Raw genomic sequence first — 15,329 nt, forward strand, 5'->3', positions numbered from 1 at the left:
CTCGATTCGGAAATGATATGTTGATATAACCAAATGTTATGAATTGAATAGAAAGATAGACATTATTAATACTGATATGTTAGTATGATATGTTCACTTAGATTAGTTAATGGAGACAATGTTTGGTTTGATTCATATGACATAATTTGGTACACTTAGTGGCATATGCATAATTGATATGTTGATTGAGAATTGGTGTGGATGGCACATGAATGGTTATATTAGAACTTGAATCAAATTTGTTCAAATGAATAATTGTTATATTTAATTAGCTTGAATCGTGGAAGTACCACTGAGTTTTATTGCTCTATGTATGGTTTTGTTTATTTTATGTGTGGGCTGTTAGGCGACATCGGCCTGACGGCTTACTTTAGATATGTTGATATAACCAAATGTTATGAATTGAATAGAAAGATAAACATTATTAATACTGATATGTTAGTATGATATGTTCACTTAGATTAGTTAATGGAGATAATGTTTGGTTTGATTCATATGACATAATTTGGTACACTTAGTGGCATATGCATAATTGATATGTTGATTGAGAATTGGTGTGGATGGCACATGAATGGTTATATTAGAACTTGAATCAAATTTGTTCAAATGAATAATTGTTATATTTAATTAGCTTGAATCGTGGAAGTACCACTGAGTTTTATTGCTCTATGTATGGTTTTGTTTATTTTATGTGTGGGCTGTTAGGCAACATCGGCCTGACGGCTTACTTTAGATATGACCCATCGGTCATGGGCCCGGGTTCCAATACCCGAAAATTATTACATCAATTTTTTTCAGTTTAAAAAAATATTTTATTAAAAATAATAGGGTGTCACTTGACATGTCGACGACACCAATAAATTTTTTTTTCGTTTTTATGCTTATACATGTAAAAAAACATGTATTTTGGGTTTGAAATAAGGGTGCTGCCGGTTGGTCAAGCTACACCTAAAAAAAATTTAAGAAGAAAGGGGTGCCGCCAATTGGTCAGGCGGCACTAGTTATTTACTGTAGGATTTGCCTAGATACATGGATATTAGTGTCGTTATCCTATTCTGGTATTTATTTTATATTATTTGGGTAAAGAAAACCCGATTTGATATTTATGAATTTAATTGATTAGAATGTGATTCTAATGTTTGATATGTAAAAGTTATTTTATTTTTCTTTAAATTTATTTTTTAATTGATATGAAATTTTAATATCAAGATAATTTCAAGTTATATACGCAATATATGAATATACTTAAATTTATACCCACAATGTAATGAGAAAAAATTGTAACTTTTTTTTTATTTTATATTTTCAAAATCTTGAGTTAATATGCACATTATTTTTTAAATTTATTTATGTAATGGATTTGACAAAAAATGTGAGCAAACCATATCTTGTGGATTAATTTAAATATTTTTCAATAATAAAATTATTGAAAATGTTAAAATACATTAATATTTTATTTTATTTAATAAGAGTATTTTTTGTAAAGTAAAGTTACATTGGAATCATAACAACATGAGAAAACAGTAAAAGCTCTTTAAGTTGAAGTTGAGTTTAAGTTAAACTTGTATTGTTTTCATATCAAAAAATTTACTAAAATAATTATAACTTTTATAATGTTTTAAATATTTTAATTATATATTTTTATTTTTATAAGATTTTATAATATATATTTCATTTAATATTTCAAAGTTGTATATAATTTAAAAATCTATAATACTTTTAGATAGGGTTGGAGTCAAGAATTTTTTTTTCTTGTTTTTTTTTGTGATAAAGAAAAAAAATTACATCAAATGTTCTTGAGCAAAAGTTTCACTAACTTTATCTCGTTGCAACATCTCTGAGACTTCATCAAAAGGATCCTCGTAAATCTGTAAGCTTGTCTTCCATTCTAAACTCATGTTTGCCAAACAGTTAGCCACTGTATTAGCTTCTCTAGGAACATACCGAATCCACCACTACCCTTCAGATTCTAAAAGTCGCTGAACTCTCCTAAGCACAGTAATGCCCGAATTTGCACTCCATTCTCTTGTGAAGCTTTGACCACTTCTAGATTATCAGCTTGAACTTTACCTCTCTTAAATCCCTTACTCAATAAGAGAAGCATACCATCTAAATTAAAATACCCCAAAGTTTGGCCTCAAAAGGTGTGTAGCTCCCCAAAAACCGATTGAATCCCAAGATCCAATTTCCAAACTGGTCTCGAAGAACTCCACCAACCGAAGCCTCTCACTTTCCCTGGCTACTGCACCATCAGTAAATAAATGAACCCTTGAATCCATCAAGAATGCTGAAGGATCAGAGATGTGGTCATTTTGTTGAAATCTCATGTGGCTTATCCCATACTGCTGAGCCCATCCAAAGGAAATTTTGATGATCTCAGTAGGTGGCCAAGAAGTATTTTGGAACACGAAAATATTCCTATTTTTCCAAATGCGCCAAGCAACTAACCCAAAGAGGCAAGACCAAATAGTCCCACGTCCTACTAACCTGAAATGCGAGCAAAGATTATCATTCAACCATTCATGTAAAGTACTTGAGAAAAACCTGTACTGTTGATCAAAAGGGACAACAGGCGCCCAAACTTCTTTTGCTGCTGAGCAATCGCGAAGCACATGTAAGATATCCTCAGTTTTATAACCACAGATGGGGCAAGAGCTACTATGGCTAATTCCCCTCCGAGTACGCTCCACATTAGTTAAAAGCCTTTGTTGAGTTAAAAAAATTTTAATCTTTTGAAATCGAATGTTAAAATTGGGTTTACAATTATTTTGGAATGAAAAGCATGGAAAAGGTTGACCCCCCAAAAAAAAGAGAGGAGAAATCTTTGAGTCAAACTCGAATTCTGTCTTGGTAAAGAGAATTCTTCAAATCTTAAAGTGATCATCGGAGATTAAGACATGTTCTTAACATGTTCTTAGAGAAGAAAATAAAGTTACAAATTTCTTAACAAAGATGGCCTCAGACAAGAAAGAAAGTGTCCAAATTTTTGACGAAATTTTTAGAGAATTTATTGTTAGTTCTCAAAGTTTGATATAATCATGTAATGGTATTGTTTGTTTAGTTTCTCGATGTAAACGTTTGCATATTTATTTTTTTAAAAAAAAAGAGAAATCAAAAATCAAATCTTAGTGTTCGGATGATTTTTGGTTTTCAAGTTAAAAGAGATGTGATTACTTGTTTTTATTATTATTTAATTTATTATTTTTAATTTTACGAAGTAAAAATTAGATTAAAGTAGTGATAACATATTAGAAATATATAAAGTTATTTTTCAAAAAGTGTTATATAACTATTATTTATTATTATTTATTAACTTGAAATATTATTTTTTAAAAAAATTTTAAAATATATTTTAAAATTTTTAAATAATTTATTAATTTTAAAAGTATTTTAAAATATATATTTTATGTGTAATTATATTAAATTATTTAAATATTATCTAAATTAATTTATTTTTAATTTTCAATGTCATATCTAAGATAATGAATATTTTAACTTTTATCTGCAATTTTTGACAATAATGACAAACATCTTAAATCAACAAACCATATTTTTTTCATAATATTTTTCAACAACAATTTTTAAAAGTTTTTTTTTCAAACCGAACTTTTCAAAAGTATTTCTCAATCACAACAAGAACCCTAAATTAACCTTAAATAGTTGACACTTTGACTTAATTAAAATATAATGGCTTTTTTTATGTAATGGTGGAGTAATTGGGAGTAGGGATAAGCAAAAATTTGATTCGATTCAAAAATTAAAAAAAAAATTAAATTTTAAATTATTCGAATCGAGTTAATCGAGTCAAGTTGAATTTTTTCTCGAATTTCGAGTTCAAATTGAATTGAATTTTTAAATTTGAATAACTCGAATAATTTGAATAAACCGAGTATCAAACTACCTCACTCCTAAATCAAAAAGTAAAATTTTATTTAACTCGACTTAGATTCGAGAAATTCTTTCATTCGATTCATATTAGACGGAAGGGAAAGTGTTAATTTAGAATATCTATATATTGTTCATAAAAATAATAATTAAGGTATTAGGGTTGGTGGGGGATGGATTCACCACGCGCTCCAAAAGTGGCGTGAAACAGTTGCAAGTTGAAGGTAGGTCACTAGAAAATAGTATTAAACTAAGATCTGACCAGCATCTCATAAAAGTAGGGCAGAATCTAGGATTGGTCTACCTCCAGATAGGACCCACTCGGTTCAATGGTTAGAGCTTTTGGTCAGACACCGGAGGACGGACGGCTACTGGACAAAACAGCTGTCTATCCCTATGGCTATAACCACCACCGGATTTTATACCATAACCGACGGCTTATGATTAGTATTCTCAAAATGGTATGTTATTAAATATATTATTTTATTTTGTTTGGTTGATTTAATTTTATTATTTGAGTGTGAAAATGTAAAATTATTTAAAAATATATTTTATTAAAATTTGTAATTTTTTATTATTTAGTACGAAAGGAGTTTATAGAAATAATATTTAGGGCGGGATGTATTTGACAAAATATAACGTAGTAGACTAAATATTAATTTTTTTGGATTTATAATAATAAATAAAAATAATTGAAATGGTATATAAAAATAGTATTTATTATTTGCTTAAAAGGTAATTTTTAAATCATTTATTGATTAAATTTATATCCAATTAATCCATGATATCATATCAATTAAACATTTTAAGGTAATAAATATTGATAGATAGATTAATGTTTGGATAATAAATTTCATTTCTATAAATATTTGGATAATTTTTTTTGGAAATCAAATATTTTTATCACCATTAGTGCTGATGTGAATTTTTTTATTGGTTTAATAATAAATTTAGTTCTCCAATGTTTACATTTTTTATAATTTGATTCAAAATATAATATATTCAACAAATTTAGTCTTCAATGTTTATAAAAAGTATCAATTTAGCTATCAAAATTTACAAAATCTGCCAATTTAGTTCTAATTCTAAAAAAAATTAATAATTTTTTAAAAAAAACCAAGAAAATTTACAAATATTATCGTTTGTCCTGACTGATCCAATTGCAATATTAGACATTGATGATATGAAGATGGCGATGAAGGTGAAGAGAATAACCTCAACGATTCCTGATTTTATTCTTCCTAAACTGCCTATCATGTGTTTTCTTTCCAGTTGTTCTACTGCTTCTCATGAAAATGTCGAGATGGATTTGTCTAAACCCACCCATCTCCAGAATTTGGTCATACATAAGTGTAAATCAAGATCCCTCGATCTTTGATGAAGCTCTGTATTTTTTCAATTCCATGGTTTCAATGAACTAAATTGGCATTTCAATGAACTCCAAATCAAGATGGTTTTTATTTTATTTTATAGAATTTAAATTAAACGACAAATTTTATGAACATTAAGAGCTAGATTTGTTGAATATTTTATATTTAGAACGAAATTGATAGAATATGCAAACATTAAAAGGCTAAGTTTGTTATAAGACCAATAAAAAAGCCTGCATTAGCTTTTCGTCACTCATCTATCAACAACTAACTACAAAGTGACTAAAATATTTGATTTCAAAAAATTTAATGACTAAATCGAAAAAATTAATAGTACAATACACCAAAATAGAACGAAAAGAATAGTTTAGTGACCATTTTTATAGTTTACCCTTTTTTACCATATAAATCGATACAATATGATATATGTTTTTTATTATTTTTTGGCAGGGGCGAAATTATTTATATATATATAAATTTCTTAGGAAAATTGTAATTACATAATACTACTAATTTTTTTAACGAAATATTAAAATTTCTAAGAGTATAATCTTGGTATATACCAAAACTTTTAAAGATCATAGTTAGAATTTTGGTATACCAAAATTTTGTTATACAAGCCCATACTAAATTTTCTAAGAGCATGTCCTTGGATATTTTGGTGTATACCAAAGTTTTGTTATACAAGCCCATATTGAATTGTGGTGTCAATGAGGATACATTAATTAGACACTTAGGTTGAATGTTTTGGCATGTTTTAGGCTTGTTTAAATGTGTTTTTAAAGTATGGGAATGATTGATTTTGATTTGGCTTGGTACTTAAGTTTTGGATGAAATTTTACCTTGTTTTGGAAGCTTTTTAATGTGCACACGGCCTGAGACACGGGCTGTCACATGGCCGTATGTCACACACGGCTTGACCTCACGGTCGTATGCCTTATTAATTTTAGGTGCAGGATTTTTCACATGGTCACAGTTAGTTATACGGTCTGAGCACATGGACGTGTGGGGTAGCCACACGACCGTGTTTGAGGCCACACGGGTTGGTCTCTTTCATACGGCCGTGTGACCCTTGTTTCCAAAACTTTCAAAAAATTTCATATTTTTCTGTTTTGATTGAAATTAGTCCCTGATTTTAAACTATTTTTAGGGCCCCTTAAACTCGATTTTAGGCCCGTAAACGTATTTATGCTATGAATAATATTTAGTTTTGATTATTGATATTTAAATTAATATACGAATGGTTTAATGATGTTAAATGTTTCAATATGTGTCATAATACTCTGTAACTTTAATTCAACGACAAAGACGAGTTCGGGGTGTTATAGTGTGTAGGTTGGTCAAGTATAGAAGTTGGTGTATATGTATACGCCCGATATTAGGAAAGTATCCGCCAAAGATAGAAAGGAAATCCAGAATATTCAAGATGAGAAATTCAACAACAAATGCTTCAAGGTAATCTGGGTTAAAACTCACTAAGTTCGTTTGAACTTACAAGTGTTTATTTATGTTGCTAATTATGCTTGAAGAGTGGGTATGCCAGGAGTGACCAAACCAAGATTGCATCAAGGTAGCAGTTCAAGTTGCAATATTATGCATACAAAGGGCACCATAGGAGTACGACGTTTAGTACACTACGCCATGAAGGGTCTATTTTTAACAAAGTTTTAAGTTGTTACGTCTTATGTTATTTTTGAAACTTTGATATAATTATTAAACATCCGCTTTTATTTTAAGAACAGAACAAAAAGAAATAAAAAATATGTTTTAAAATAATTTTACGCTGGTTGTAAAATTTATACCAAGTGTTTATGTGTTGTAACATTAGATATCCGAATCCAGTTATTCAGGTCGGGTAGAGAGTTTTACAAACCCAACCATTTTCCTTCCGTCTTGGACTGACTTCACTTCCTTCACCAAAGGTTAAACCAGTATCCATTTTCGGATCCCTTGGATCAGGAGGCATCATTCGAACAGATGGAGTATTGTCATTCTTCCTGTTGGACTGCATCACAAGCCTACTTTCACTTTCCTCCCTTACTGTAATGTTTAGATTGAAATTTTCATCCACACGCACAACTGTGTGTTTCAAACTATCCAAACCCGTTTTCATTTTAGTAGCCTTGAAACTCAAAAAGGGCTCATTTGTTATTCCCTTATCGGCATCGTTCTCACACCATTTAGACTCAATTAAACTAACCGTACCTCCTTCATCTTTTGGCCCGAAGAGGAGCCAACATTCATGCTAATGGGTTTATGTCCAAGGCGCAACTTGATTTCGGCCTTTCCTTTAAAATGCCCTTTTTTCCTAGACTGACATTCATAATCTCCTCATTAACTTCCATATCTTTCTTAATTGGTAACTCAATATCCTGGATATCATTAAGGATATCAAATCTTTACTTGTTTGACTGCTCTTAGTTCTCGACATTACTCGAATCAATAGGACGTGATTTGCACCTTGGTTTTCACTCAATCATCTAGGGACCAAATTTTTCGCTAGCTACCGAATGGTCCATCTTCCTCGCCGGACAAGGGTTGGTCGGCTTATCTTCCTTTATCGTCCTGTCGACATTCAAAGAACAGTAGTCTTTAGCATAACCATAACATCCACATTGGAAACAAACATTTGGTAGCCTTTCATATTCGACCCTTTGTAATTTTCCATCAATGAAAAGCTTAGATATTAAATTCTTTTCAAATCCATAAACAACACCATTCGTGCGAACCTACCCCTCGTACCATTCTTGGTATTATAATCTATCTTAACTTTACCAATGGTATTTTCAATAGCGTTCAAGATGCTATTTTTATACATCACCCCAGGAAGCCTTGGTAGTGGAATCCAAACACAAACTTCACTTGGAAATTCAGTCAACGTGGTGAAGGAGTAAGACCATGGTTGTACTGTAAGGTGTTGACCATATATAGTCCAAGGACCCTCCGATAGCACTTTAGTGTAATCATCCTTCGATCTAAGTTTGACAAGGTAATAGTCATTCTCAATATCCATTGATCTCACCAGTGATCACACCTTCGTCCTTAATCTCAATATCATCATCTTCAACAACCTTATTATTACTAGCACTCGACGACCCCCAATCTTGCACGAGTTTGTCTTTGAACGACATCGACTCCATTCGTCCAACATCCATAGGGGAATTTCTATAATTCGGCGAATCATCTAATCTCAAAGACGAACTTTCTTCGTTGCCCTTCTAATGTTACATGTAGCTTGGGTGGTTCATTGTTGAGTGCTATGTACTGTACTCTTTTTGGGTTTGAACTTCGAAGGTTTTAAAACGTGATATATTTTAATTATACATGGTGAATCTTGAACTTAAATATTTAGGACTTAAAGCCTTATTGATGAGATAAATATGATATCAAGTAAATTAACACGAATGAATGAAGGTGTCAAAATATAACCAAATAATTAAAAGGTGAAAGATAAAGTGTTGGATATTCATTTTCAATATTTGATCAATATGGGTAAAACAGGTTACACCTTTTTTTTTTCTCATATTCGGGAAATTAACAATTAATCCATCCCTTTGTTTATGAAAAGCATTCAAGTTTTTAATAAAAATAGGAAAAAAAAAAAACAAATCATCATTAATTAAACCCCCAAACAAATAAACAAAGGACAACTTTTTCTTCTGTAAGACTTAAATGCACCATTGGTTTTAACATAAAGAGATCGAAGACGAATCTTAGGACATTTTATCCAAGATTCGAACAGCTTCTTTCATGGACGGTCTCTTATGTGGCACATACGATGCACAACTAAACCCTAATCTAAAACACCCCAGCACGGCTTCTTCCCTGCTTTCCACCTCACCCCTTATCGCCACGTCAGCCAATCGAACCGCCCGGTTCTTCTCTTCCCCTACCGAACCCGCCGGCACCGCCCACTGCCCTAATTCCCGACCCGACAACACTCTCCCACTAAGAAGCTCAAGCAAAATCATGCCAAACGAGTAGACATCCCACTTGGGGCTGGGTTTGAGGTTGTTTAACGACTCCGGTGCTTGATACGGGTCGAGCGGACCGTCACGGGAAGCCGTGGACCGGGCTAAGACGAGACGGTCTAGTCCTAGATCACTTATTAAAGGCTCCATGTTGGAGTTTAATAGTATGTTGGTTGGCTTGATGTTGCCATGCACTTGTTTCTTTTCATGAATGTAGGCCAGTCCCCGACCCACTCCTTTCGCGATTTTAAGACGGCCTTCAAGAGTTAAACGGCAAGGTGAGGATGATGATGGGCCCGGTAATCTTCCTGTTTTTCATAAAACAAAACAATAAACAATCATTCTTTTTTTTAAGTGAATGCCATCATTTCATCCAACAGCCATGGAAACTCGAGCCTGTCGAGAACTAGGTCAATTCAACAAGGCAAACTTTGTCTTTTAAGCTTTGGTTTTTTGTTGGGTAAGAAAATACCAAAAAAATTATAAAATCACATTCTTCTTAAACTGCAAACCAAATTGGCAAATCCTAAAACAAAGAGAAGAGGACTATTGCTCCAAGGAGTATCAGACAAATCCCACGTTATAAATGTCTCTAAAACTAGGTCAAATTTTATAAAAGATCCCTATACTATAAGTTTGATGTAGATTTAGGCCCCGTTCTTTAATCTGGTTGAAAAGCACTTTTACACCCAAAAGTGCTTTTGGGTGAAAAGTAACAGAGAACATATTTCATTTGAGGCCAGTACACTAGCTTTTCTAAAGCACTTTTGGGCAGATGAAAACGCAGAAAATTTCTGCTTTTCCGGCCAAAAAGTGCTTCTTAACTGATCTTTTACTTTTTTAGCCCCACACACAAACTACTGCTGCTTCTTAGCTGGTCTTTTACTTCTTTGCTCTCATCTCTTCTCTCGCTGGTTCTTTGTTCCTCTGCTTCTTAACTAACAAATATCACGTTTTTCTCTTTATTTTTGGACAACCACTTCATCTTCAAACTCAAAGAGCCTTTCATTTATATATTTTAACAACTTTAAATGGATCTTTGCACCATATAAAATTGATCTTAGGCTGAGAAACTTATTATTACCTCATATTTCTTTAGTGAAGAAGAAGAAGGAATAAGAAAAATCCAACTTACAGGAGTCTTAAGGTAGAGATATGTCCTATCTCCTTCGGTATATTACCAGTCAATTCATTCCACATGAAATGTCTTCCACAAACAAAAAGAGAAAAGGAGTTAGCTCTACTGGAAATTATGTGTCAAGAACATTTAAGATATAACAAACTCACAGTATTTTGAGGTGAGAAAGTTGGCCAAGTTCAGGCGCTAAAGTTCCAGAGAGATTCATATTTAGTAGCTGACTGCAATAATTATATATAGCAGACAGCATTAAGGACAAGCAGCAAAATTTTCCAGAATCAACAAAATGAAAAACGATTGAAAAGTGGAGCAGCAACCCTATCAACCCCATCTCTCACTCACCGTTTTCAGTCAATCAAAGCCTATCTTCAAATCCAATTCCAATTCTTTGATTCCATGATTCCAAGCTTAAGATATAAAAGAATGAATATATGAAATCTTACAAAAATAATAAAAAAAGGGTTGATGAGTTTCAATATACTAACCTTGTTACTCCTCTGTAAATTGAAGCCCCTCTAGAAAATCCACTACTTTTCCTTCTAAGATGAGCAACATATTCTTGGCAGAGGAGGCGTGAGAGAAGAAAAGAATGTAAAAGGTCTTTTGACTGAGTTGATTTTTCTTTTTTGAAACAAAACTGAGTTAGATTTTCTTGAATGAAACAAAGGGACTAAAATCATAAATATTAATTACAAACTTATAATTACATAAATAATAATTACAAACTTATAATTACATAAATATTAATTACATAAATGGAATTAACAAGAGATGCTATAACTTCTAGTTTAAAGAATTCACTTTAAATTGTAAATGCTATTGTAAAATTTTTAGTATTTATATAATATCCTTTTTTAAAACTCCAATCCAAATATATGTAATATTTTAATTTGTTAGTTTTATGTTTTCTATGTTATGTTTACATATAATATGAGTTATATATTCAAATACATTTTAAAATAAAATAATACAAATGTGTTAAAAGCATTAATTAAAAATTAAAAATAATTTTAATTACTTAAAAATATTTAAAATTAATATTATATATTAAAATATTAATAATAAGTTATAATAAATTTTTTTTATATTTTTGCTAAAATATCATAATATTAACTAATTTGAACATTATTTAAATACATATTTGTTACTTTATAATATAATGTCTAAAATGGACATTTTATTCTTCAAAAATACTTTTTAACAGCAATGACAAACACTCAAAATTTTTAAAAGCACCTCTTAAAAGTACTTCTAAAAAACACTTTTCCACGATACTTCTCAAAAACACTTTTTAAAAGCAATGAAGAACTGGCCCTAGTCCATTTGCTATAGTTACACAAATTGTTTTTTCGCTGTACAAAAATTGTCAAGCTATGGAGTTAAAAGTAATGATCTAATTATAGCTTTCATCCCTCCACAATATTGAAATTTGAGATTTTACCTCAAAAAAAAATGTTTATCCACAGAAAGCGACAGAATGACCACATGCCATGCCCTTGGCGTTATTATGCAGTTTTCTTCAGTATTATTTAACTTTCACTGACTCAATACTTTATATTTTTATAACAAAGATTTTTTGTCACCATTTTTTACGGGCTACCGTCCATTCCATACTCCCACAAATTTCTGCACCCGCACAGTACTGTCAGGGAGACAACTTACACTTCATTATCAAAGGGTCCTACACGGATAAATCCTACGGTTCATATTTCACGGGCGTGTTTTAGCAAAACGGTAAACAGTTTAACTAAAATGCACCGATAATGCAGCTTATTTTAGCAAAACTACGCGGATAATGGAAGCACGGAGAGATATGGAGGTGTGCGGTACTTACTGTAACTGGAGCAGCCGAGGCTGCCATTGGAGACGAAGTCATAGATGACAAGCTTCTCATCATTTCCCCAGTAAAACCCAACCAGCTTAACCAAATTTGGGTGCTTTAACTTGGCTATGCCTCTTACTTGGCTCTCGAAATCCTTTAACCTCGCCACCGAACTGTCTCCGACCCTTCTCACCGCAAATGCCGTGCCGTTCTCTAGCACTGCCTTGTACAGGATGCTCGACCCACTCGTTCCCAACACGTAAGCCGACGCCTTCAGCAACGTCTCTAATTCCAGCTGCTCGTTTCCCTCGTTCACTATCACTAGCTTGCCTCCCTTCTGGTACGCCTCAGCCGGGCTCACGTTAAAATCCTGGTTTTTCTCTTCCAACTCGCTATCCGAACTGGCAGTTTCCGACGTCTCCACCAGCTTTATCTTCATGCATGAAGAACACGATGACGGCATCAATGTGGAGACTGGATTCACGTCTGGTTTTTTCTCGAGGTTGCTCGTCGTACTTTGGGTGTGAAGACCATTTCGTTTCTTGAGTTGGTACACGTAGAGAATGACCATGGCGATAATTGATAAACCGGCCAAATCTGCAACAGCTATTGCTGCTATGGTGCCTGGGTTTAGACTCCTTCGAGCTTGGGTTTGAACGTTATTATTTGGTTCTCCGGGTGTTGAGTCTATCGGCTTTGGTATCACCGCAATGGCTGGCGATATGGATTGAGACATATTTGGGGGTGTTGAAAGTGTTGAAGGGATTGAGCATGGGTTCTTCAATGGTTTCCCACATAGATCAAAGTTACCGTAAAACGAATCCATTTTCTGATTAACCAAAGATTCTGGGATTGCCCCTGTTAAGTTATTGAAAGAAAGATCAATGGTGGCATTATGAGGGACTTTGTCTGCAAACTCCGGTGATATAGACCCTGAAATCTTGTTGTAAGATAAGTTCAATAAACCCAAATTACCACCACCAAAATCTAAAGGGAGAGTCCCATTGAGCAGGTTTGAGGACAAATCAAGCAGCTCCACTGGATCAAACCCACTTGGTACATCACCTGAGAAATAGTTACCCCTTAAGAGATACGACAGTTAAGTTTTGCAGAAGAGTGAGATTTTGTGGTATCTTCCCAGCCAAGGCATTATCAGAGAGATTCAAGATCTGAAGACTAGCCATGCCAGCAATAGTCTCAGGCAACTCACCAGAGATGACATTACCACCTAATGACAGTACCTGGAGCTCAGTAGAATTGAAAATGGAGCTTGGCAAAGTTCCGTTAAAAAAATTGCTTGAAAGATCCAAGTGGTGAAGGTGCTGGATATGACCAATGTCTTCTGAAATTGAACCGAGGAGTTGACTATTGGGGAGGACCAAGCTGGTTACCATTCCAATTTCATTGCAGGTTACTCCATACCATTGACATGGCGTTTCTTCATCGTAGTTCCAGCTTTGCAAGACCGATAATGGGTCACTGAGGATGGAGTATTTGAAAGAAAGCAAAAGGACCCCATCATTGTTGAGAGCTAATGAAGGAAGTAATAGAAGAGGAAGAAGGAGAAAGATGAAGAAGCAATGGAAAATTTTCATGTTGAAACCCATTGATGACCTGATTTCACATCTCAGGCAGCCTCTGCAACATATACATATTGAGCCATGGAAGCAAAGAAAAAGAGAGAGATGGTGACCAACTGCAGTTATGCTTTGTTTTGGTTAACCAAATCTAATGGTGGAGCTGCTAAAAAAGTAAATAAACAGAAGAGTTGAGTATAATAAGTTGCAGTAAAAAAGGAAGGAAAAAAATGGTATTTCATTGCAGAGACACAAAGAATCTCATCTCAACCAGAAGTGGAGTTGTTATAATGATGGATGGAAGTGAAGATTATATTAGCAAAGACAACAAAAAGTGGGTGACGGTGTAATATATATATTTCTTTAAAAATTGAACTGTGTTGCTGGTGCGGATTTAGTAGGGGAAAACAAGGCAGGGAGAGGAATCTGGTGTGTGGTACTACAAGACACCAAAGTTTCCATCGCGTTGCAGACGATCCCTTATCTCTCTGATTTTTTTATGCTGCTTTCCAACTTATTGATGGTTAAAAAGAACAGCAATTTATAATTTATAATCTCAGGTTCTCAATTAATATCAAGATATAAAAGTTAGGGAGAAACTAAGATTGTAATCAGAAATGCTTTAGGTGGTGTACCATTTCATGTAAAAAGCTGTGTTTCACCCCAAAAATAATGCTAAATAGGTAAAATATATTGGCTGCTGCTCTTACAATCATAGTTTGACAAACCAAAACAAAAAGCTAAAAAGAGGATGCTTTTGGCTTTTAGATGAGATGTCTTTATCATCCTCTCATGTACAAACATATTTTTTACATTTTAACTTCTTTATTTGGGGAGATTATAGGAATTTTATTTAATAGCGGAAATATATTATAAAAATTTGAAGGAGCAAAAACTTTTTGGGTTAAATTTAATTTGATTTTAAGAGTAAAGAAATATAATTAGGATCGTGAAGTTGTTGGTTACTAAACATAACATAGGTTCAATTGTTTTATCTTATCAAGTCATAATGAAGATAGGATCTGTCCAGTCATGAACATCCTTGTCTCATTGAAAACATCCCTTCCACACGCTTCGTAATGATGACTAAATGGAAAGTCCAACACATTAACATTATCTTACACAATATATTTTTTTTCTATAAATACCTCTAGGAATAATGAAGAAATGATTGACTCTCCAAGAATATTAAGCCTACACTATGTCAGCACTTTTTTAACCCTCAACATTACATTCTTTTCTCCACCACTCGTCATAATCTTTAGCTTTCCACTCCGAGTGGGTAAACTGACCTCCACAGCAACCATCACCCTCTCCTTCATACCCACTTCTTGTTGTATCATTGTATCAACAATTGGTACAATTAGCGTGGACAATATGACTTCTCAATCTCAAAATGGCACCCCATCTGATCAAACTAACTACACCAATAACCTAATTGACCAAGTCAACTCTTTCGCTTCACTTAACACTTCCATCCCACATGCTCAAGTATTTCCATTGGCTTAAACTTTGTATAGACCTCTCCTTCTGCCTTCATTCCTTCCAGAGCTCATTTGTAATATG

General features: G+C 33.2%; 1 protein-coding gene and 1 pseudogene across 1 annotated transcript; both read right to left on the bottom strand.

Moving 5' to 3' along the window:
* Positions 1-8,852: 8,852 nt before the first annotated feature.
* On the bottom strand, positions 8,853-9,534 carry LOC121225670 (receptor protein kinase-like protein At4g34220). The gene has a single exon (XM_041110071.1). The coding sequence runs from the start codon at positions 9,374-9,376 to the stop codon at positions 8,969-8,971; it is 408 nt and encodes a 135-aa protein (XP_040966005.1). The 5' UTR covers positions 9,377-9,534; the 3' UTR covers positions 8,853-8,968.
* A 752-nt stretch (positions 9,535-10,286) lies between these two features.
* On the bottom strand, positions 10,287-14,446 carry LOC121225669 (receptor protein kinase-like protein At4g34220; annotated as a pseudogene).
* Positions 14,447-15,329: the final 883 nt, after the last annotated feature.

Source organism: Gossypium hirsutum, chromosome D13 (genome assembly GCF_007990345.1).
Source record: "Gossypium hirsutum isolate 1008001.06 chromosome D13, Gossypium_hirsutum_v2.1, whole genome shotgun sequence".
Classification (NCBI taxonomy): domain Eukaryota; kingdom Viridiplantae; phylum Streptophyta; class Magnoliopsida; order Malvales; family Malvaceae; genus Gossypium; species Gossypium hirsutum.